Source organism: Anoplolepis gracilipes, chromosome 14 (assembly GCF_047496725.1).
Source record: "Anoplolepis gracilipes chromosome 14, ASM4749672v1, whole genome shotgun sequence".
NCBI lineage: Eukaryota > Metazoa > Arthropoda > Insecta > Hymenoptera > Formicidae > Anoplolepis > Anoplolepis gracilipes.
The window spans coordinates 7,427,990-7,453,743 of NC_132983.1; the positions used below are offsets into that span (position 1 = coordinate 7,427,990).

Below are 25,754 nucleotides of genomic sequence, written 5' to 3' on the forward strand. Positions count from 1 at the left end.
CAGATGGTCGCTCCCCAATCCTTTAGATCGATTTTTACCATGCTCGTTGTCCTATTTATTTTAGTAATGAGACCGCGTTGCCATAGGTCCTTTATCTTTACGGCAACTGGTTCGTTTTCTTTCAGGTGTTCGGGCCATATGTGGAGGTAGGTATGTCGTCGATCCATCCGGAAGTTTAATTCTTCCAGAAGTTCTGCTAGGTCCTTCTCGCTGTTTTTTAAGTGTAGCCATATGAGATGTGGGGATTCCACCTGGATAGTTCGTATTTCCAGGCGTCCACGGGTTAAATCATGAGTGTTGATGCCTTTGATTTCCATTTCTAAAATTGTTTAGTATGGATTAAAAAGGTGGGTTTTTTTTTATATTTAGGGAGGGAAAGGGGGTGGAAAAAGGAACCGTTCTGCGTGTATTGTTTGATCAATTTTATTATTTTTATCATTTATTTCCCCCCTTTTTTTTAATTGTTATTATTACTGTTATTATTATTATTATTATTATTATTCCTATGGGTGATTATGAGGTATATCTATTTTTATTCTTTTAGTTCTGTATAATTCGCGTTTTCTCGTGTATGCAGCAGAGGATATATCGCGTTTCTTTCTGAAGTGTCTAAATTATAGTTTCCTTGCGTAGTTGGTTTTGTTATGGTTTTATTGTCTTCGTGCGGTGCACTCGGCGGTATCTTTTCGGAACGTTTTTGTCGTCCTAGATGCAATAAAAAATGAGTGAGAAAATCCCAAACTGCTCCAAATAAATACAGTGACCATCCATATACGGTATGTAGTGCGTATCCGTGCACGAGTGTGTCTAGGATTAATTTAGAAACTCTTGCGGTTAAATATATTCCGATTATTCCAGCGCTAATATTTCCGAAAATCAGAAATTTGTTCCAAAATTTTTTCCAAGCAGAGGCGGCTATTTTTTCCACTGAAGCTTCGTCTAAAAGGTTGGAGATTGATCCTTCCTGTAGTGAACTGGACATTCCCATTACTCCCGTTGCTACCGTATTTAGAAGTGCGGGCCGCTCAGCGGGGAACATTATGTGATTTCTTAGTTCTTTCAGTTCGTTTTCAGAATATATACCGCTGGTTGCGAGTCACCCTGGGCTTATGTACTTCCAGGTAGGTTTGGTTAATGGTTTCATAATGGTCGGTGGTAGGGTGTCCACTGGATTCGGTAAAAATTTGTACCATGAATCTCCCAAAAGGTACATGGCAGGTGCGAACGGGTTGCAGGCGGTTTGTGTTCCTTGTCGTAATAGTATGTGAGTTTGAGGCGTTAAAAAGTGTGTTTGATTTCCTCTAATTACTGGTAATTGGTCGTAACATTCCTTGGTTCGCGCGAGTTTTACATCGACTGGCACACATTTTATTATGTGAATTACTTCTCCTGCTCGGAAAGCCATGTATCCAGGTCCATTCATTAAATGATATGCAAAAATATCCGGTGTTTGACTAGCTATGGCTAGTGCGTTTCGTAACATTTTTCGTTCTAATTTGCATTGATGCTGTAATATATTTCTATATAGTTCGTTTATTTGAGTGCGGATGTGTTTTTCTACATACACGAATTTCGAGTTCATGTAGGTGAACATATCAAGATTTGAAGTACGAGAATATTTCTTGAAAATTTGGCTTCCGCGTACTGTTTCGAAAATCAGTAATTTTGGATGTTCAGTTCGGATGAGTGAATATCCACAAACGTCTTGTTTCCCTTTACTAGTCAGCGCGAAAATGACTTCTTGTGTGACTAATGAATAAATTGTTTGAGAGTGATATCTATTGTCGTCGATACTTTGTGTGCATATCCTTCGAATAGTAATCTGTAGTTGGAAAATTTGCAAGTATCGGTTGGTTCAGGGTCCCAGTATGTATCTCCTCCTTCTATGTCAGTGCAATATGTAGCGCCAAATTCACACGTGACGCCGGATCTGAGTTGTACCCGGTTGGTATTTATTCGTACGTCGGCGGTATAATCTTGCAATGTAATTTTTACACTCGCTAGTACGATTACATCTGCCCATGTTCCATAAGGATCGGAGTATGCTCCTCCGATACATGCTCCGCTATTGTCGACGCTGCCAGCGAGCATTATTGGTCGTGTGGTTGTCTGGTTAGATTTTAAACCGGATATGTATGTACTTCCTAATTGATAACTGCCTTGATTATGCATTCGTTTGCATGCTTCGCGAGGTATTTCTTCCACATATGAATATTTTCCGTTATACACATCCATACTATGAGAAAACATTCCGCATTTTCTGATTATCCGGTCGATTTCGACTTTGCATTGTATTACTTGTACAGATTCGAATTCGTTGATTTGTAGTAACTGAAGGTATATTTGATCTTGATTAACTTTTTGTACTGGAATGTCACATTCGCCGATAGTTAATAGCGATAAGGTAGTTAAATTTGTTGTAGGAGATCCACAATCGTAGCCTATTATTCCATGTGTTTGATAAAATTTAATCATTAACATTGTTATTATTGCGACAATTTTCCTAATTCTGGAATCCATCTGAAAGTGCATATAATTAATTAACATTTGGTCTGATATGTGATATTCGCAACCGATTCGGATGTACAATTCGACTATTTTTCTTTATCCTAACTTTTACGTTGTTTTTATTTAAGATTTCTAAAACTTCGTGAGGTCCAGTATATTGATCTCCGAATTTACCTGGTTTCGGACCTTTTAACAAAAATACCTGGTCTCCCGGTTTAAATTTTTGTGGGTTGATTTTCTTATCATAATGGGTTTTTGATTTAATTTTTGCCTGTATGACGTTATCGCGCGCGTTTCTTTGAATCGTATGTAACTGTGTGGCTAGATTTATTAAGTATTCGTCGTAACTTGCTAATTTATCTTCTGATGCGAGAGGTTCGTTTGATGGAATTCTCGCTATTTTACCGAAAACTAGTTCGTATGGAGTGTGTTTAGTTGCCTCGTGTACGCTGGTATTGTAATTAAACATCGCGAGACTGATCCATCTATCCCATTCTTTTTGTTCATTTGCATATTTTTTCAGATATTCTCCTAATGCGTGGTGTGATCGTTCTAGTGACCCGTTTGATTGAGGATGAAAGGCAGTTGTGCGAAATTTGCGAATTCTGAATAATTTGGCAACCTTCTTCATTAAATCACTAATAAAGTTCCGTCCTTGGTCTGTCAATACTGCCTTCGGTGCTCCGAGTATGCAGATGAATCTATCCACAAAAGCTTCTGCAATGGTTTCGGAGGTTTCATTTGGTAACGGTACTCCCATGCAAAATTTTGTTAATTGGTCTTGTAACGTTAAAATATATTCGTTGCCTCTTTCGGTTTTCGGTAGTGGTCCTACAATATCCATCGCAACTTTATCGAAAGAAGATCCTGGCGTGTCGGTGATTATCATTGGTTATTTAGTTTTAACTCGAACGAGTTTTTTTAATTGGCATTGTAAACATTGTTGAATGTATTGTTGAACGTCTAGTTTTAAATTTTCCCAGTAATAGTTATGCTTGATTCTGCTATATGTTTTTGTGACACCACGATGTCCTCCCGTAGGTAGACAGTGCATTTCTCCGATAATAATAGGTCGTAAGTCTTTAGGAGGATATTTAATTAATCCGTTGCAAATAATTATTTTAGTCGGTGCATCAAAGAATGTTAACTGTAGTGATGATTTAATATTACTCCACGGTACATTATTGATCATTTCAGTCTTTGCAATACTAATTGTTCCTAAATTTAATTCTTCACTTATATCGCGCAAATTAGTTATAGCGGCGACAATTCGGTTTAGAGTTAGCGTTGGTCCTTTCTGTTGCATTTCGCTAACGAGTAAGGCTATGTGGTAAAAACTTTTATGTTTTATGACCTTAGGTTCGTTTAAGGTAAGGGACCTTAGGTTTGGTAACTCGTTTCTCTCGAAGAGTTTTTGTGAACCAGAATCCAAAGGGTTCCCGTTAGTGTCGACGAAATATGCTACGTTGTCTTTTCGTAGGAATAATAGTTCGCGGGATTCTATGACATTAAGTCCGCGTAATTTTTGAAGGTGAGGTTTTATTTTCCGTGATTTTAGATTTTGGTTGATAATTTCCTCTTTGTCTTTTTCTTCGGTATCGTTGTCTTTATCCGGCGGATCATTTCTTTCTTCGGGTTCTTCCGTGTTGTTATTAGGAAGTTCTTTAGTCATTTCGTTTTGTTTAAAATCTAATCTTGCTGTTTGACTTCTTGTTTGTATTTTATTTTGAGTAATCTGTGATTCGGGAATTTTATTTAATTTTTCGAGTGTGCAGGGTAATGTATCTGTATCGATTGTTTGGTCTGTTTCGTTTATTTCGTATTCTATTTTATCTATCTCATCGTCTGTTTCGTTGTCTGAGAAGTGTAAAGTAAAATTGTCATCTTCTTCTTCGTTATCTGATTCATCTAACATTCTGGAAATTATTTCTGCGTCTCTTGGGTTATCTGGGTTTAAAATTTTATTTTTCATAATTTTACAATCTGTTCCTTGAAAATCTACAGGATTTCGTGATAATGCATCTGCGTTCATGTTAGTTTTCCCAGCTTTATATACGACATCGTAATCGTATTCTGATAATTTTAATCTCCAGCGCAGTATTCGCATATTTGCATCTTGCGCGTTCTTAAACCACATTAATGATTTATGATCTGTAACTAGAGTGAATCTCCTTCCGTATAAATAAGGTCGAAAATGTTTAACGCAGTAGACGATAGCTAATGCTTCCTTCTCGTAAGTGTCGTATTTTAATTCATTGTCTGTTAAAGTTCGTGAGGCATATGCTATGGGGCGATCTTTATTTATTTCTCCCTGCGATAATATGCCGCCCACAGCTATTCCAGAGGCGTCTGTAGTTAAAATAAACGGTTTAAAAAAGTCTGGATACTGTAATACCGGTTCCTCACATAATTTTTGTTTTAAAAATTGAAAAGATTCTTCTTGTACAGGTGTCCATTCAAAGTGGGTATCGTTTTTCAATAATATTGTTAATGGTTTGGCAAATTGGGAAAAATTTGGTATAAATCGTCTATAATATCCTGCAAGTCCTAAGAATTGTTTAATGTTTTTCGGCGTCTTGGGTCTTGGAAATTGTTGTACTGCTTCTAATTTTTTCGGATCTGGTTTTACTCCGTCCCTGCTAATTACGTGTCCTAGATACATTATTTCTGTTTTCAAAAATTCGCATTTATCTGGTTGCAATTTTAGATTAGCCTTACGGAGTCGTTCTATTAAAGCGTTATATTTTCTTTCATGTTCTTCTAAAGAAGTAGCGTAGATAACGATATCGTCCATGTAGACGAATAATTCTTGTCCTTGTAACCCAGTTAATACTAAGTCCATTAGGCGTTGGAAAGTAGCAGGTGCGTTTTTTAGACCGAAAGGCATCCGGTCGAATTCATAGTGTCCATAAGGGGTTGTAAAAGCTGTTTTATGACAGTCTTCAAGATCCATTTTAATCTGGTGAAATCCGGATGCTAAATCGCATATCGAAAAATATCGCGCTCCTCCTAATTGATCTAATATATCGACAATATTTGGTAACGGATATGCGTCCCCAATGGTTTTATCATTTAAGGCGCGGAAGTCTAGAACCTTTCTCCATCACTTATTTCCTTTTGAATCCTCCTTTTTTGATACTATCCATATGGGAGTATTGTATGGAGACTGTGAATGTTTTACGATTCCTCCTTCAACGAGTTCCTCTACCTGTTTATTTATTTCTTCCTTATGCGTCTGAGGAAAACGGCATTGTCGGTATTTATAGGTTGATTATCTGTGGTTGGTATTTTATGTTGTATCACGTGCGTTGCAGTTAATTTTTCTCCCGGAATATAGAATCTATCTTGACTATCCGTTATTAACTTTATTATACTGTCTCTCTCGATTCCGTTTAAATGTTCCAATCTTAATGATTGTATAATTTCGGTGAGTCGACCGTCCTTTTCTTCTTCGGTAATTGTTAAACATTTTTCACTCTTGATTGGTGAACTTTCTTTATGTTTTGATTTGCGCGTAGCTTTGGAATTTTTTATAATTTCTTGAGATTGATTTAATAAAAGGGAAGAAACTTCTGAAGACGGTTTATTTTTGTATTTAATTTTTAAAAATTTTCTTTCATTTCAATTATTTTCTTGAGCTCCTTTAGAATGCTCTTCTTTGGTAACGTGAGAGGTTTCTGATTTAATTTTATTTGTTTCTGTAAGTAGTCCAACCTGCGTAAATTTAAAATCTGAGAAGAATAAAGGGCTTCTTCCCTTATAGGTTTTTGTCGAATCACATAGTGATAGTGAGGTTTGGAAACCTCCCTCCTCGTAATCGACGGAGCTAGGATTTTCTGTCGAGGTTTGGAAATTTCCCTCCGAAATCCTAGAATTATCTCCCTTTTGGAAGGCTTGGTAACCTCTGGAGATTTTGGAATTAGTTAATTTTTTAGGAGAGGTTTGGTAACTTCCCCCTCCGAGGATGGTTGGACCTTCGAGATTTTTAGGAGAGATTTGGTAACTTTTCTCTCCGGAAAATTTTGAATTATTGATGTTTTTAATTTCCCTCTCAATTTTATTTTTATTATTATTTTCAATTTCTTCTTGATTAATTTTTTCTTCTTCATCTTCATAATGAGTTTCTTCGATGGTAGGATTTTGTTGATTTTCGTTTTTTATTTCGTTATTTGTAAATTCTTCTTCCGTTGGATTAGTTAAAGTTTCCTCTGGTTCGTGATTGTTGAATAGATCGCTTAAAGATTTCAAGCGTAAGGTAGGAACTTGAACTTCCATTTCTTCATCTAGAGTGCTTATAATGTTTAAATATGCTTTTCTATTGATGTTTTCAACGATAGTATCCCCTAAATGAATTCCAGGTGCTATTTTTAATCTTGCTATATATCCGACTTTTATCTTTGGGTTTTCCACTCTTACATAAAATACTGATTCGGAACGAGGAGCCACTGTAATAGTTTCAGGTGACAAGAAAGGTATGTTTATTCCGGAAACGTTTAAATGTTCTTGGGCGTAGTCGATTTTCGACGAGGTTTGTTCGAAAAAATCATTTCCGAGAATCCCAGATTGCGAGATTGGGAAATCGCTAGAAACGATATGGAAGGTAACCGGTCTTTCGAAGAGAATTAGCGTAATTTCGCCCAGAGTGTAAACAGGATAATTATTTATACCGTTTAATTTTAAGATGTTCGTACAGTTAATACTTATTCCTTCAGGTACGAAGTTTTCTTTATTAACGTTTGGTCCGGATCCTGTGTCTAACATAAAAATTATCTTAATCGTGTCACTTATGGTTATTTGGACAGTAAGCACGCGACTCTGTTTGTCGAGATTTACAGTTACAGGTCTTATTTTTGTTTCGGTTTTACCTACTCGACTATTTGAGTTTTGTGTGGGCGCTTTTCTTGTTCGGGCCCCTGCTGCGCACCCGATGTCGAGGGGTCATTGTAGTTTCCCTGTGCCTTGTTTTTCTTTTGATTATTAGCAAGGCGCACTTGGCAATTTTCTAACAGGTGTCCTTGTTCCTTGCAGTATCGACAAAACAAAGAGTTTCCGGTTCTTCCCTGTTGGTTCATGCTGGATCGGCAATCCTTTGCAACATGCCCGTAATTATTACAAATTGACATGTGGTCTTGGGCCGGTTTTCATTTTGTTTCCTCCAACAGTTATTAGCTGAATGTCCAGGTTTTTCGCACCATTGACAAATTATTGAAATTCTGTTAGTTGTATTGTTCACATTACCTTGTTGACAAATTTTTGCATTGTGACCGGATTTTGAACATAATTAACATGTAATTAATTTTTCTTGTATTATATTGACCGATCAACGGACTTGAGGGTCGCGATACCGGCACTTGTCCGCGGTGTGTCCTTGTTTTTTGCAAATCTGGCAGATTAGAATGTCCGTTCCTAAATCTGTGCGGTTGTTAGTGGTCTGAGATACCTGTAAATATTTTCTGCAGTCATTGGCCACGTGCCCTTGCTTATAACAGATTTGACTGATTTCTCTTGAGCTGGTGTTCTTTTGTCTTCCCGAGTGGTCCCTGTCGTAATTCTGTCATTTCCCGAAGCTCTCTCTCTATTCTTAGAGCGTCGGCTACTGTCGCATCTACTTCTAAAGTTTTCGAGATTCTTTGCTCGATTTCTGGTTTTAATCCTTTAATGAAGCATTTGTTCATGTCCTTTTCTAATGATGCCTTAATACTCTGATCAACCGCAATATTTCCTGCGGTTTTATATGCTTCTAAAATTTGTTTTCCTAGGAATTTAACTCTGTTTGCGTATGTTACTACATTTTCGTCGCCCTTTTGATATATACACCCTAATTCTCCTTGCAATTGATAAATATTTTTAGTTGGCCCGTATATCTGTTTTAAGTAAGTGGTTAATTGTGAAACGCTATCAAAATTTTGATCTTGTATCGTGCGACGGGCTTCACCGATTATTCTCGTTCTTATTATTCTTGTTAGCTGTGGTTCTGTTTCTTTAGGTAGCATAGATTTTGCTTTTTCACATCCCTCGATAAAATAATTTAACGGAATATTTTGACCGTCAAAATAAAGAACGGCCTCGACCGCGTATTTAAGAGTAGCGAAAGGATTATTCTGCGTCATGGTGTTATCGTAAAAATTTTCTAACTCTATTTCAATTTTATATTCCGCGTCGTTTACAGAAATATCGCTATCAGGCGTGCCACTAGCATAGGAATGTTGTTCACTACTTGTCTCAGTGGTTACTTCCATTGAAGAAAAATTAATAATTTTCGGAGATCGTGTGGAAGTAGATGTAGTAGGTGTTGAAGTGTAAGGTGGTTCTGGTTTATCGAATTTCGGCCGTTTGTGTTTCTCTAGCGCTAATTGAAAATTTCGTTCTACTTCGTCTTTATCGGTTTGCCCTCTAGTCCCTTTACTCATTCTAGCTTAAGATCACACATTTCAATCAATCCCGGACGAGCCCCCAATTTTTCAGTATGTTACGTCCAGGCCCGTAGAGAGGATAGGCGTAACAAGAACTGTTCCGATGTCAAAAGTCTTATCGATGAGTGACTCGGTCGAGCGAGCTGCAGATTAGCAAACAGGTAAACGACGGATGTCGTTATTACTCTGTTATGCGAACGCTCTCTCGGTGGTCCCTTTTTGGTAAGAGAATCGAATCTCTTTTACGCGGGACGGGACCTTGTGTGATCTTTCGCGTGGAGGGAGTGAGGGAGTTAAATAAGTTGACCGATCATTTAATTTTTAAATTAACATTTATTCAATTGATCCCTACCATTATACATATAACTTTATTGATATTATCAAATCCGCCTTAAAATTATTTGTATGAGTGTGTGTGTGTGGATCGCGGGTGTTACAAAAGTACGGAGGTCATCAACCAGAAAAGAAGGGGAACGAGTGTGAGTCTAAAGATTTTATTCTGGTTGGTATTTGTACAATAGTTTATAATAAGAAAAAAAAATAATAATAAAGATTTACGAACAGTGTTGTGTATGTTACGGCACGATTTCGCACACGGTCGTGTCGTTCGATCTATGGTCTCGGTTGGCTCGCGAGAATCGGCGGGTCGGCGCGATTTTAGGCATTTTAAATAAAGAATAAGGTTGAATAAAGGGGAAAGGAGACGATGAGAGGAAAAAAAACAAAAGAGAAGGAAATTAAACTTACTATTTAGGCAGATTGGTTGCGTTTTAGCTGCTGGTGTAGTTGTGGCTCCAGTTGTGGTCTTACTCGGCGGGTGGTCTTTGTTGAGCACTGACTCTAATAGGTTTTAAGACGTAAACGGAACTCCCGTAGTGTAGATGAATTGCTTGAGTCAGCGAGTGACCGAAATGAATCTGATGTACTGTCAACTGATTTTAAATTTTGGAATGAATGGTAATGCGCGAGTCTTCCCTTTTTATATTAAATCTTGAGGGCGTGTTAACAATTTGAGCGGGAGTATTTTTGAGATTTTGACGTGTAAAAGCTGTTGTTCGGTGAGATCCTTCTCCTCCTTATTTTTGATTGTTGCTGATTGGTGGGCTCTGTACGGCCTCTTAGGAAATTTGGAGATTCTTCATTTGGTTATCTCCTGGGATTATGCGGCTGTTTTTATCCATTATTTATTTAGGGGATCTCGCTTTCGGTCATTTCTTGAACATCGATTTCAATGTTTAAAACATATTTTTCGTTCCGCGGCCCTCTTATAACTGGTCGGGCAATTATTGCTTTATCTTTATAGAAGGTAAAGACGTGGAGCAGACAGTGCGTAGCGCCATTATTTGTTTCTTTCTTAGGATTATGCAGCTGTGTTTGTTGATTTATTCATTTAGAGGATCTCACTATCGATCCTTTCCGGTCGTTTCCTTTGAACATCGATTTCAATGTTTTAAAATATTTTTCGTCGCGCGACCTCTTTTATGATTAGTCGGGCGATTTTTGCTTCATTTTCGTGGGAGGAAAAACGTGGAGCTGACAGTGCGTAGCGGCATTATTTGTTTCTTTCTTAAGATTATGCAGCTGTGTTTGTCTGTTTCGTTGTTTAGAGAATTTCGTTATTGATCCCTTCCGGTATTTGTTTAGATATCGTTTTTAGTAGGTCTAAACATTATTTGATAATAACGGTTCTTTTCTATTGCGCGACCCGTTTTTTTTTTGTGACCGATCGGACGATTATTGTTCATTTCGTGGGAGGAAAAACGTGGAGCCGACAGGACGTAACATATAGTACAGATCTATAGTACTGATATCAAGTTTTTGTTGCATTTATATTTTCTATATACCGAATGTCTTGAAATAAAGTGTCAACTTTGAGAGCATATAGGGGATCGATAGACTAAGAAAAAAAACTCCTTTACAAAATATTGCTCGCTTTTGCTTTGTTTTGAACAAAATTAAAAGAAAAACAAACACAAAAGATTTTATTAAAAATATTAAACGATACTACAATTATTATATTTATCAAAAAGTATCATGAAATAAAAGTTATGGAGAATGAAAATTAAAAAAAAAAGTGAATTAAATCTTGCTTAAATTTTGCTAAAATAAAGTTAAAAAATTTTATGCTTTATTTTACTTTTATTTTCTTTTTTTATGCTTTAACCTTTTTAAAATATGTACAATATTATATACATCTTTTTAAAAGAAATTTTTATTTTTGTAAATTTTAATATTTTGTAATTTTAAAATACGTTTTTCAGAATCATATGTCGTACCTACTGGAACGATCGTACATCTTCATATCTACGGTGTTCACAGAGATCCCAATTTTTGGCCAAATCCAGAAGTATTCGTTCTGGATAGATTTTTGCTTAAGAGAATACAGAATCGTCATCCATATTCCTATATACCGTTAGGACCGAGGAATTGAATAGGTGAATTATTATTTTCGTTTCTGCCCTTGTCGATAATTTTTGATAGTGTCGATAAACTTTCAATTGTATAATAGGTCAAAAACTCGCTCTGCTGGAGTTGAAGGCTACAATAGCATCTTTAGTGCACAATTTTTACTTGGAACTGATAGATTATTTAAAAAATATGCAGTTAAAGTCCGATTTACTTCTTTGTCCTTCGCGTCCGGTTTATATGAAATTCATCTCAATTAATTACAAGTATCCGTTTAAAATTAACACGGATATCATATAAGTATAAGAAGTTGATGAATTGCAAAAATTAAAAAAAATTATTACGCATATTATATGTTCAATATTATCAAAAAAATATATATTGTATATAGGTTGGATGGTGGTCGTGCACACTGCGGCGCTGAAACTCGCCTGAGGCGAAGAGTACGCGTAAACGCAGGTTCGAGTCCACCCAGATCCAGTAGGATTAAGAGAATTTTAGTCGTAAGGTGGCTGTGCACGCTGCGCCGCCGAAGCTTACCTGAGGTAACTAGTATGGCGGAAACGCAGACTCGAACTCACCCAGACGAATTAGGTATTAAGTATTTAGGTATAAAATAAATGTAATAGGAAAATGTATTAGGAAAATTGATAAATAAAGGTCGGACAAAAGTCTCTTTGGCAAAAGCTAGGGACTTAAAACCCAAGGTTTTTATATATATTGTATATATAAAAATGTTACGTGATTTCTTGTCCCGGAACACACAAATGTATTTCTCGCATCTTTTCTCCTTTATTTCTCGTGTGATCAATCGGACGATGATATTTCAAAGATGGAGCACTGGAAACATCATAAGAAAATAAATAATTAAAATGATAATTATATTTTTTAAATCTGCCTTGGTTAATAAGAAACTTATGAGCAATTATTTTAACAAGCAATTATTTATTATATTTATTTTTTATTTTTTATTATTTAATATTTTATTTTTTTTGAAGCCCGTTAAATATTTAAGGGATATTCGATTGAAAGCTGATATAATAATACGTCTTTTTCATCTAGTTCATATAAGATTTATTTTAATTAGATGCAAACAGCCATAAAATTAATACAGATACCATAAAGTGTAAGAAGTAGATGCATTGCAAAAATAGAAGAAAGTCGTTATGCACTTTATATGTTATATGTATTCAACATTATAAACAAATACACATTGTATTGTTTTTGTATATGTGCAACATTATAAATAAAATATACATTGTAAACATGTTGCGTGATTTCTTATCTTGAGACACACAAGTGTATTTTGTCTCGTGTCTCCTCACCTTCATTCTTTGATTGATCGCGAATGTTAATACTTCAAAGATACATAGAGAACTGGAAAGTTGTAAGAAAAAACAAACGCTTGCCATTATATGTTTAAACCAAAACACGTTTAAAATTAGCATATCTATTTATTATACAAAATGTTTTTCTAAATAAATGTATTTTAAGTCTAAACCTGATATTACACATTTATGCGATTAATTAACGAAAATAAACACGGACAAGATGCTTTTGTGAAAAATAAAATAAATATTACAGATATTTTGATAAAAATCGAACTTAGCTCGTTCTTTTTTAATTAATTTAAAATTTTTAAATATTTTTTTATAATTCTATTTTATTTATTACAAGTTACAACGATGTATTATAAACTTGGTACTTTCTTGAGAATTCTAAATAATATCGTAGATAGATAAAATATAAACTATTTATCTTTCGATAAACCATTGATCCCTTGATACTTTCATATATATCTACATAAATGTAATATTTAATCAAAATCAAGAAACATACAAACCTCCAGCGACAAATAACAAAAGAGAATATGGAGAATATGTAGAATCTATTAGCCTATCTAATTCAGAGTATTTTAAATTACCAAATTTTAGTAATATTGCCAGATACTAACCAATTATATAGAATGTTCCAACTTTTGGTAGATTTACCCGTCAATTATTTATTGCAGATAAATATTAGCCACTATGGTTCTATTTATTGATAAAATTTATCTCTACGAGTTAAATTGTTATTCAGAAATATTTTTATTCGGTGATTGAAATAATGAGTAAAATTATCTTTCGGTAAAAAATTTAATATGTAAATATGATATTTACCTAATAAGTGACTGACGAATAAATCTACTATAAAATTGAAACAATCGGCTCTTTTTTGATAGCTCAAATAAATACATCAACAAATTTCGTTGATTAGAAATAAAAAAAGTTATACATATTATACAAATTAATTTTTTTATTAGCATGTTTCAATACATTTAAGATATTCCGATAAGGTAATCTACAATACGTATTTGACGAACCAACAAGTGACGGAACACGTCTTGTCAAAACTAATGTCGAAACTAAACGAAAAAAAAAATATTATATACATTTTATCAATATACTTTTTGCACAACAATTATTTTTATGTTCACTTGACATTTTGTTTTATTATCGCATCGTTTTCAATGTCAGTCTTCTTTAATGACACCAACTTGACTTATTAGATTAATTATATATAAGAGCAAACTTAGTTTAATAAACATTAGGTAAGATCCTCGTACTCTTATATGATATTATGCTGTAATTTTGTTGCGATTGTAAGATAATGATTGATCGATATAACCAGTGAACTTAGTTCTGGTTTAAATGAGCATAGAGCAATGTTAATAAATTAAGTTTGCTAATTAGACAAAAGAAAAAAAATTTATAAAAATCAAAATTTTATTCTTCTCGTACTACTTATTGTATCAAACTCGTATACGCTTATTAAGTAAAAGTCTATAATTTGTTAAAGAAAAGAGAGATGAAGTTTTTGACAAAAAAAGTGAACACAAGTGTATTTTTCTTATTTTAATAAATTTTGACTATGTTATCTAAATAAGAATAAGAAATGTTACTTCTATTAAAATAGAATATTCAAAAATAATAACACAAACGAGTATTGTTCGCGGATTTTTCTAATTCAAAGTGAAATACTAAACTGCCCAATGCACATCCTAGACTGATTTTTATATACTAAATCTTCGAATTACTGAAGCGTTCGACAATATACACTTTTCTATGAAAATAAAAATTGGTTAAAGAAAAATAAAATTGTGTTTGTAACATATGTGTGTTATATTTTTAATTTCAATGTTAATATTTTTATTTTGAAAAAGCTTTAAAACAATAACAATTATTATGTTAAATTAATAGTTCCACAATTACTATTTGAAATGGTTCCACAATTTTTATCTTCTCAAATAAAAATATGCATAAGGATGTATAGTAAATGTTTAATTTACACAGCTCAGTTTGTTTTCATTTTTATATGTATTATAGAGAATATATTCCTGAGTAATATACTGTTGAATTTTGTAACCCACTCGTTTGGTTCTTGAGATTGCCGATTTTAAAGTATCATAATTTTGACAAAACTGTATAAAAGATTATATCACGATTTTGTCGACACTTAGTCAGATATGTTGTAAAAGGTATTGTTTTTCGGAAGTAATTCTTGTCAATTATAAAGTAAGGAAAAGCATTAGTTTAGAAGACAAAACAAATTAAAGTTTCATAATTTTAATGCTTTTTCTTAGATATAAACTGCTATTACAAACAGCAAAGTTGTACCAATATTTTAGTAAACGTGTGGACGATGATTTTAATATTAAAAACAAAGAGAGAGAGAGAGAGAGAGAGAGAGAGAGAGAGAGAGAAAGAGAAACAAGTTGGAGAAGTGTATTTTTTTGCGATGGAGGATACAGGGAGAGAATTAGGCGGAGCCTCTCCCCCGCCTATACATTTATTTTATGAAAAATTTTGAAAACACATGTCAAGGTTAAGATCATTGAGACATTTATTTTATGAATAATTTTGAAAACATATCTCAAGATTAAGATCATTGCGACTAAATTTTTTTTTCTAAAAATATTATTTTTATAATATTTTAAAATCATATGTTTCAAACAAACTGACGCCACAAAATTCAAACAAATTGTAATTTAGGAATGTACCCTCTATAACATATATAAAAATGAAAAAATCCGAGTGTAAGTACACATTTATCAAATGTGTTGTTTGGTCTTTAATCAAAATGGGATTATTCAACTTGCCTCTCAAGTGAGACTATGATTATTATTATTAATACGCTCTTAGGCAAAAGATATTATAAGTATATGCTTCAGATGTGTATTGTCAGTTCGCGAAGATTTGTTTCATATGAATTTGCTTGAAAAGATTTGCAATTTATTTAATACATTTTAAACATTTGAGTGGTGTTTCAATTGAACGTCGCTTCAGAGAATTTACCAGGTAAGATTGAGTAATACTTATTTATGTAAAGTAGAACTTTATAAAATGTTATTGCAATATTTGAATGATAAATAATATAATTAGTGTAAGTGTATGATTTTTATACACATATTTTTTTAATAACACAAGTTGTTAACTTTGTTTGATTATTATAATCATATTGTTATAATCTTATTAAATGTATATTATATTATTTTTGTGCAAATGTTTAACAATTAGGTAAACAAAAGAAAAAACGCTGTTTAACAATCGTGATAATTATATAATTTATATATTATATGAAAATACAATGTCTTCGTGTGTGTAGCGTGATAATAAATTTGATAAAAATCACATAAAATTTTCCAATTAATTTGTTGTTTATGATAAAGTGTACGAAATCTTAATTGAATAGTTCTATATTATATTTATTATACAGCAATTCTTTATTTTTGTTTAGCAGTAAAAATAGATTTAAAATAGATACGCAAACACAAATTTGTAGAACTCAACTTTAAACGGACATTATGATGTGATCACTTAGAGCATTTCTTTACAGTTATAGAGTAAATAAAATTATTAATAATGCTAAAATAACTAATATATTCTTTAGGTAATTAAGTAAAAATAATGCTCGATCTAATTATGATACTATTAATCACTAATCAGATTTTGCAATAAAATCTTAAGAAATTAGATCTTATAAATAGAAACATAATTATAAAAAATAACTGATAAAGTTTTTCTTTTGATAATTTCATCTCTCCATACTTTTGCATGTACGTATAAAATTTTATTAACATTAAGAGACAAAGGTGAGTTTCAAGTAACGAATAACAAAGCAGAATATGATTCTGAAGAATTTATAACCAGCATTTAGTTCAGAATATTTTTGATTATTAAATTTCAATAACTCCAAAACTGATTAGATTTATAATAGATTTAATTAATATGTACATTTAATCGATAGCTCGAATAAATATACATAAAAAAATTTTTCCGATTGGAAATAGAAAAAGTATACATATTATACAAATTTATTTTTCTATTAGCATGTTTCAAGATATTGAAAATATTATATCCAATAAAATGATCAAATAAATAAATGTGTATATTGTATGTTAAATATATTTTACTTTTAATTAATTTTTCATTACTTTTTGATATTTTTCTTCTTTATATCTCCTTGACATTTTCGTATCTTTGAATCATTATATAAAATTTTCATTATATAAAATTTTTAATATTTCAGAAACATGTTAAAATTGTATAGTGCTCGTGTCTCTTTATTTCTATTGAATGTAATTTTTAAAAGTTATAACATTATTTTTGCAGAAAAGAAAACGGATTTAAATAATATTATATACATTTTAGCAACACATATTTTTGCACAGTATTGGAGAACATTTGAGCTTGCTATTATATATTTAAACGTAATTTGCATGTCTATTTATAACACAAAATGTTTTTTCTAAATAAATGTAAAGTGTTAAATCTGATATTATAAGTTTATGTGATCAACGAAAATAAACACAGAATAAATTCAGAACTTTATAAAAAAGTAGATGCTTATATGAGATATGAAATAAATATTACAGATTTTTTGATAAAAACAGACCTTTGCTTGTTTTTTTAATTACTTTAAAATTAAAATTTTTTAAAAATTCTATTTTAAATGCTGCATGACACATAAACTTGGTATTTTCTTGACAGTTCTAAATAATATTGTAGAGAAATAAAATATAATATATTTATCTTTCTCTTGATCTCATCTCTCGATACTTTCACATGTAGATAAAATTTAATCAAGAAATCAGGAAATATACAGAAGCCTCGAGCAGCAAATAACAAAGCAGAATATGTAGAATCTATTATTAGCTCATCTAAAATTCAAAGTACTTTAGATTACCGGATTTTAATAATATTGTCAGATACTATGACCGCAATTATAAAATGTTGCAATTTCTTGTTACATTTACCCATCAATTATTTACCTATTGTATTGTAGATAAATATTAATAACTGTTATTTTATTTATTGATAAAGTTTATCTCTACGAGTTAAATTGTTATTATCGAAAGGTAATTTTATTCAGTGGTTGAAGTACTGAATAAAATTATCTTTTGGTAATAATTCAATCCGTAAGTATGATATTTACTTAATAAGTGATTGATGAATAGACCTACTAACAAGTAACACTATCCAACTGACACTCAACGATTCGAATTAAATTTAACATACTTATTAAACATGTGACGAAGTCATCAGGGGCCGAACAACCGTCCCTGCAAAACAATCGGCGCCTTTCGGTGCCACCAAACGTTACGACGTTGGCGCTCCCGGTCTCCCCACTTGACCGCCTCCCTACTCTGCTCGGAACCGAGAGTGGGAGGCCGGCCAACGGGTATATAAGCCGGCTCGGCCAGAGAGCCGGCACCTAGTCCTGTCCTGATCCTTCCTCGAGGGAGAGTTCTCTCGAGGCTCCAGACACAAGCGACTATCCCCTACCACCATCCTCCGGACAACGAGCGTTCTCGTTGAACCGACCGGGCGTCCCTGGCCTCCGGCACCTCATCCGACCATCCTCCGGACAACGAGCGTTCTCGTTGAACTGACCGGGCGTCCCCGGCCTCCGGCACCTTGCCCGACCCTCCTCCGGACAACGAGCGTTCTCGTTGAACTGACCGGGCGTCCCCGGCCTCCGGCCCCGTGCACGAGTTTGAAACCGTCCGTCTCCGGACGACAACAGGCAAACCGCCCGTCTCTGGGCGAATAACGTTGACATCCATCCGTTTTCGGACGACACCAACCAATCCGCCCGTCTTCGGGCGACCAGAGAGAGAACCGTCCGCCATCAGGACGCCCCCGATCGCACAGCTAAGCGCCCGCCTGTCGTGCGCTCTCGTCCAGCCGTCCGCCGCCAGGACGCCACCGACCGAACTGCCAAGTCGTCCGCTACCAGGACACCACCGACCGAACCGCCAAGTCGTCCACCACCCGGACGCCCTGACCGAACCAGCGTCACCAGGACGAACACCGACGGCCCGTACGGGACCCCGCCTGTACATACCACCCCTGTATATATATATATATATATATATATATATATATATATATATGTATATATATATCTCATCCCTGCGCGTTTGTACATATCGTGTCTACGATTAGCATTGTATAAATAGAATAAACTCGTCTAAGAACGACATAAGAAAGGGAGTCTATCATCCGTCGTGCCTGTCCTTCTCCCGAATCCTGGAACCGGCGAGCATTGTCCGAGACGTCGGGAAAGGCGAAACGTTACAAACACCAAAAAATATTGAACACGTGTTTTTTTTGTTTTTGCTAAATACGCATTTTAAGGATAGAAATTATTAATATCCCTCAATTTCCTATGAGAGTAGGAACAGCTACGGCTAATTATTTCCGATACGATACATTTTCTGAAAAAAGTGCTCAGGACCAAAGTTGTAGGGTTTAAAGTAGTGATCTTGAGTTGACCTTGAGGTCGATTAAATTTGAAGATAATCAGTTGGCGGATTTTTGCCACATCCTGTATCTATAATCAGTGATTTCGTGCGTTGATTCTAAATCTGTCTTCAGAATTGACCTGTTGCGTTATTTTCCTAAAAAATCTGACGTGATGGGAAAATTGGCGGATAACTTCAGAGTAGCAATAAAAATCAGAAAAAGTTGAAGATATTATTCTAATATAGTATGAGGGTAATGTTTAACTCACAATTAGGGTGACACTTTACGTTTTCGTACCTCCTAAAATTTTCCCACTACGCAGTTGTAAATAAAACTATATTGCACCAACTCATTTTCCAGTTACGTAAACGCATCTGTTTATTCATAGAAGTGAACCGTTGTGTCTATTTATCTCGGCATCCTGTCAAAGATTTTCCTTGTTCGACTAATTTTATTTTTAATGTATAAAAACATTATTTTTCTTATGCAAATTATATATTTATTGTCACATAACATATATCTTATACACTACTCAAAAGAAAATAGGGAACACTTTTCATACGTCAAAAAATAGGCTATTTGTAAACTATTGTAACTCAGTGAAAAATCATCGTACGCAAATTTTAAAAAAAGCATTTTGAAGCTTGAAGTTTCAACTTTAACATGTAATCGATAATTTTTGAAAAAAACTTTATCTTCTCAGTGCTATCCCTTAAAAAAGCGCGCAATTTTTTTTCTTAAAATTACGTATTTTTGACGCTCTGTAGCTAGATAAGAAAAATTCTTTCGACAATCTCAAGTCAATTTCCATAAAATACAATGTTTTACCTACAAAATGCTTTTTTAAAAATTTTCGTACAATTTTTTTTGACCGAGTTACATGACTTTGAAGGTAAACTTGCATTTTTCAGAAAAATTGACGATACTCAGCGAAAAATCATCGTACGAAAATTTAAAAAAAAGCATTTTGAAACTTGAAGTTTCAGCTTTAATATGCCATCAATAGTTTTAAAAAACTTTTTTATCTTTTCAGTGTACCCTAAGAAAAAAAACTGTTTTTTTTTTATAAAATTACTTATTTTTGACATTCTGCAGTTTTATAAAAAAAATTTTCTCGAAAAATTCAAGTCAATTTCCATAAAATATAACACTTTACCTACAAAATGCTTTTTTAAAAATATTTCGACGATTTTTTTTGGCCGAGTTACATGACTTTAAAGTCAACTTTAAATTTTATTGAAAAATGACATTTACCACCGGAATTAACATTACCCAATGTGCACCACGTGGAGGTTGCCGGTCGGATTTTGCACATCACGTGTGTGCGTGCGTGCGTGCGTGCGTGCGTGCGTGCGTGCGTGCGTGCGTGTGTGTCACAGCAGAGATAAGGACCCCGCAGTTCGTCACTTCCGCAGTATTTAACGACTCCAAACCCTCTCTGCTGTGTGTATATGTGTGTGCGTTTAGTATTGTGTATTTCTTCCTCTTTGCTCAATTACCGCTTGTAGACGCTCTCACATATTTATACACCTCTCTATCAAATTCTGCGGAATTTTGTTCCAAATTTGTGTTAACATGTCCGCTAAGTCATTTAAATTTTGCGGCTGTTGTCGCGACGTCTTAATCGTTCCATTTCGTCCCATATGTGCTCGATTAGATTTAAGTCCGGGCTATTAGCAGGATGGTCCAACAATATAATATTGTTCTTCAAGAAAACGGCGAGTTATGTTCGCCGTATGAGAACGAGCGTTGTCTTGCATAAATATCAAATTGCGATGTAAATAACGGAGAGGCAAAACGTGAGGTCGCAGGATTTCATTTACATATCGCACACTTGTTATTGATGGAGGTGGCAGAATTATCAAGTCCGTCCGTCTTCTCATTGATACGCACCGCCATACCATAACCGAACCGCCGTTATGTACCCGCACTGGCATAACACAACGCCGATAGTATCATTCATTTCGACGACGCCAATTACGTATACGAGCGTCATTACCGTAAAGGCAAAAACGCGACTGGTCGGAAAAATATACGTTTCTCCATTGTCTCTCACTCCATAAAATGTGATCGCGCGCAAATTGCAGGCGAACATGACGATGTGTGATTGTTAATCTCGGCACTCGCGCACAACGAGATCAGAGCCCGGCTTCTCTTAAACGATTACGAATCGGAAACATGTAAATTAATTTCCTCGGAAACACGTCTTGCTGTTATCATTCTTCTTTGTAACACATGGCGAAAGATTTCTCGATCTTGTCTCTTCGTAGTTATTCGATGACGACCACTGCCTTGACATCTCGCGTAATTTCTTGTATCTTGGTATCGTGACCACGCTCTGCTCACTACCGAAATAGATACTCCGATATGTTGCGCTACATAACGCATGCGAAAGCCTTCTTCTAAGAGTGCAATTATCTGTGCAACTCTAGTTGTAGACAAATGCGTACGCGGCATTTTCGTGCGAAAATTTACGCGGCAAGAATCACCTGCGTACTAAACATTTAGTGTATTTGTTTTAACCAAAAACATTCCGCATACCATAGCGTAATTTTTATAATAATGTTAGTACGTGTGCCTAATTTGCGTTGATGAATGATATCCGCTCTCTGTACAACTCGCAATGACTTGACCTCGGTGGTAACTACGTCAGTACCATCTATATGCGGCGTGCGCACCTATGTGCGCGCCTTCTTTAGTCTGCTCCCTGTTACGATACACGACACGTCTCTGTATTTTTCTCAAGATTGATTTATTAATAAAAAAGTGTTTAGTATCAGATTTTAGCGTGTATTATCCGTTTCTGTCGCCCTTTTTTTTTACATGGAGAAATGCTTTATGCATCCCCCTGGGGGCGGGAGCTTCCAGGGGGTATGTGGGACTTCTCCTATAGACGAGGTATACCCACTAAAACTTCATGGTGGTCCTACCCGGCGGTTGAATTGTGGGTGACCCTGAGAAATACTCAGTGGTGCATCATCGGCGGCGTTGCGGGACCACCTCGTAACGCCGCCACCCTTCCTGGGGCCAAGGTGCAATGGGGAGTGGATATTCCTGCACCCACCCTCCCTTGGCCCCCGAGAGGGACGGGAAAATTGACTTCCCGTTCTCCTCCTTGTGGCCTCCGCATCTGGAGGCCGGTTTGGGGTGAGGGGGGTCTTAAAGACCCTCTGAGTTCACTACCCCATGGGGGAGAGGGGGAAGACTAAGTTTTACCCTTTCCTACTCCCCCACGACCCCCTTATCCGTCTGGATGAGGGGGTCTAATTTCCACTGGGTGGAGGCACTCCTCCACCTCCATTATGGAGGTGGCATCCGAGTCCCCTGGGGAGGGGGGGCCGACAAATCGGTCCCACCACACTCCACAACAGGAGGCACCCTCATCACCGGGGCCACCTCCGCCGGGGGAGACTTCTTCTCCACACCCGACGTAGGCACCCTTCTTTTTTTCCTTCCCCTTCTTCTCCTCGGGAGGAGAGGAGCACTCCCTGCCTCCACCCAGGGCGTGGTCGGCGAGAACACCCAGATTCATGTAGAGTGCACATCTGGGTGTCCCCCGACATCCACAACCGAGGTGCCCGGGGACGCCGCACCGGTAGCACCGGTACACCTCGGTCCTACAGACGGCACTAATGTGTCTCCCCCTGAGGCATTTAAAGCACCTCAGGGGGCCACTGGTGTCGCCCTCTCTCCTCTTCCTCTAGGGACGGCGACCGCCCCGGAGGTCTCTTATCCTGTGTTACAGGGAGGGAACCCTCCGGGGTCGACACTTCCCTTTTCTCTCCCCCCACCCCTTCTAGTCGCTACCGTTGCCCGTGTAGGCGGAACAGTCGTCTTTTCACGGAGTGTGGGAGGTTCCGGGCGATGGACTGCCCGGGCCTCTTGGTGAAGACCACCCAGCCCTTCGGCCAAGGCGGCCTTCACCTGCTTCCTAATCATACTGCGGAGAGACTGCATCCATAAGATGCGGAGCCTCCGCAGTCTTGTAGGTCTCCAGAGTGGTCTGGAGACCCACATCCGTCACCTCTGGGGATACAGGTTTTACCTGTACCCTCACTTTCCTCACCGGCACCTCCACCTGAGTGGAGGCATCCGATTTGGAGACGTCCTGGGCTTGAAAATCGCCCACGAGGTCTTCACATACTCCGCGAGGAGCATTGCACATGCGTCTAAGCGGCAATACTCCTCGTAAAAGGGGCGCATCAATTGCCTCAGTCACGAGGTCCCCTCTGTCTCCTCCTCTTTATTGACGATGTCCATATAAACATCGTCAATTTTTTTGGCCGCGGTATCCCTGCTCATGCGAGCACAGGCCAACGCCTTCACTCTGTGGTCATCAGCGATAACTAATGCCCCCGAGGGCCTCGCTGGTAAGCCCCCGGGTAGCCCTTCGTACGACAACGACGAGGGGGAAACAGGGACAATATCCCCCCTCTCGCCGGCCCACAGCATCCGAGACTGTGGAAGTCTTATTAGATTTTTTGCCCATCCCATATTGTGACGCACTCTTAGCACCCTTCAGGATCACCCGGGCGTTGTGGGTCCTAGGACTCGACAACCACACTGGGATCCCCCTCCAGATGAGCCCCCCTATCACGTCAAGGTGGTGCGTCGTCAGGGGGGCCGTTTCTGTCGCCTTTCCTAACTAACAATAATCAAAAATATCCTGAACTAAAGGCTAGCTGCGTATAAATTATTATTCGGAACAGAATCATATTCTGGATTGTTATTTGTTGCTTGATACTCGCCTTTGTCCTTTAATTTTCATTAAATTTTATACGTACATGCGAAAATATGGAAAGATGAGAACATCGAAAGATAAATATTTTATATTTTATCTACTTACGAGATTATTCAAAACTCTCAAAAAAATACTGTTTATGCATTGTTGTAATAATTAACATAAAAAAGAACGAGCAATTTTTGTTTTCAATCTGTGGTTGTGGTATTTCTCACAAAATCCGACTCTTATTCAGAAATAATTTTTCCTTCTTTTCTTTTTAATAGTTCTTCTTTTTAATAATTCTTTTTACTCTTGACTGTTGTTAACCGTAGGTTGGCAATAAAATGGAAAGAATATACGTTTTAATTTAAGGCATTTAATTATCAATTTAATTATTTATTTTCCTATGATGTTCCCAGTGCTCTATCTGTGAAATATCACCGTCCGATTGCACGAGAAATAAAGAAAAGGAGATGCAAGGGATACATTTGTATGTTCCTGGACAAGAAATCACGTAACATTTTTACATATGTAATATATAGATAGATAGATAGATAAGAGTTTATTTGAGTCCCCTTGGGGTTTTTAACTCGTACATGTTTTTTGGGGACCACCAAACCCCTTACAAATCTCCTCCTTCTTTTATCCTCCTTACATATATACATATATACAATTCACAACTGTCAAACTTTACCCCTGTCCCTCTCTCTATATCCTTGCTACTTTCTCCCCTCCTCTTGTTTCTATCCTCATTCCCCTTCTTCGCGAGCCTGGCCATAACGACCTTACAGATTGTTCCCTACTCCCTCCCTTACGCCCTCTCCTTCTCTCTCCCTTCTCTATCTCCCATCTTCTCTCCCTCTCTCACCCCCTTTCTTCCCGCTTCCCGTACTCTTTCTTTCTTCTTCTTTCTCTGACTCCCCTCTTCTTCTTCCTCTGTTCTCTCCGCCCTTTCACCTCTGACCTTTTAACCTTTCTCCTTTCCTTTCTGCCATCCTTTTCTTCTTTCTTCTTTCCTCTCTTCTACCTCTTTCCTTACGCTCCGTCCACTCCTCTGTCCTCTATCCCTCTTCTCTCCTATTTCCTCCGACTCTCCTTCCGCTTTCTCCGCCCGCTTCCTCTCTCTCCAACTCTGCTCGCTCTCTGTTTGTCTCCTTTTCTCTCTTCTATCCTCTCGCCTCCTCTCTGCTTTCCAGTCCTCCGCTGCCTTGCCCTTGCTCCCCAGCCTTCTCTTCCTGTCTTCTAGCCTCCTTATCCTCTAACATCTCATCTCCCGTCCCTTTTTCTCTACCCCTCCTCTTCTATCTTCCATCTCTTCTCCTCCTCTATCCATATCCACAACTTCCTTTCTACCCTCAATTCCCTGTTTGTTGTAATCACACTCCTTCCTCTTGCCTTCTCCTTCCTTGCCGCTTCCCCGATCCTCCATCTCATTTTTCTTTCCTCCAAATTCAAGTCCTCATCCACCCCCACTCCTTCCTTCTTATCTCCTTCTCTCGTTCTGGTATCTCCTCCTTGTCTTCTTTCCCTTCCATCTCCGCCAGCAAAATCCACGTTCCATCTTCCCTCTCTCTTTCTTCCACCCTCCTTATCCTTGCCGCCTTTCCTATCGTTCTCCTCACAATACCCTCCATTATGCTCTTCCTCTCTCCTTGGTCCTCTCCCTCTATTCCTCTCCATATAACATTCCTCCCCCTTCGTTTCTTTCTCTCCTCCTCCCTTTTTTCTCTCTCCTCTCTCTCTCTTTTCTCCAACTCCCTCCTCTCTCTTTCCCTCCTTATTCTCTCTGCTTTCTTCTCCATCTTCTCCCACGCTCTGTCCTCCTTCTCTCTTCTTTCTGTCCTCTCCTTTCTCTCTTCCCCCCTCTCATCCTCTTTTCCCTCTTTTACCACCATCCATCGAACGCTGCTCCTCCCT

General features: G+C 36.7%; 1 protein-coding gene and 1 pseudogene across 1 annotated transcript; both read right to left on the bottom strand.

The window, feature by feature from the left end:
* Positions 1–532: 532 nt before the first annotated feature.
* Positions 533–3,397, bottom strand: LOC140673487 (uncharacterized). Its single transcript, XM_072906472.1, is given in 3 exon segments — positions 533–1,776; positions 1,779–2,520; positions 2,621–3,397. Coding segments are annotated over 3 exon segments (2,763 nt in total).
* A 3,976-nt stretch (positions 3,398–7,373) lies between these two features.
* Positions 7,374–8,918, bottom strand: LOC140673488 (uncharacterized; annotated as a pseudogene).
* Between the last annotated feature and the right edge of the window lie 16,836 nt (positions 8,919–25,754).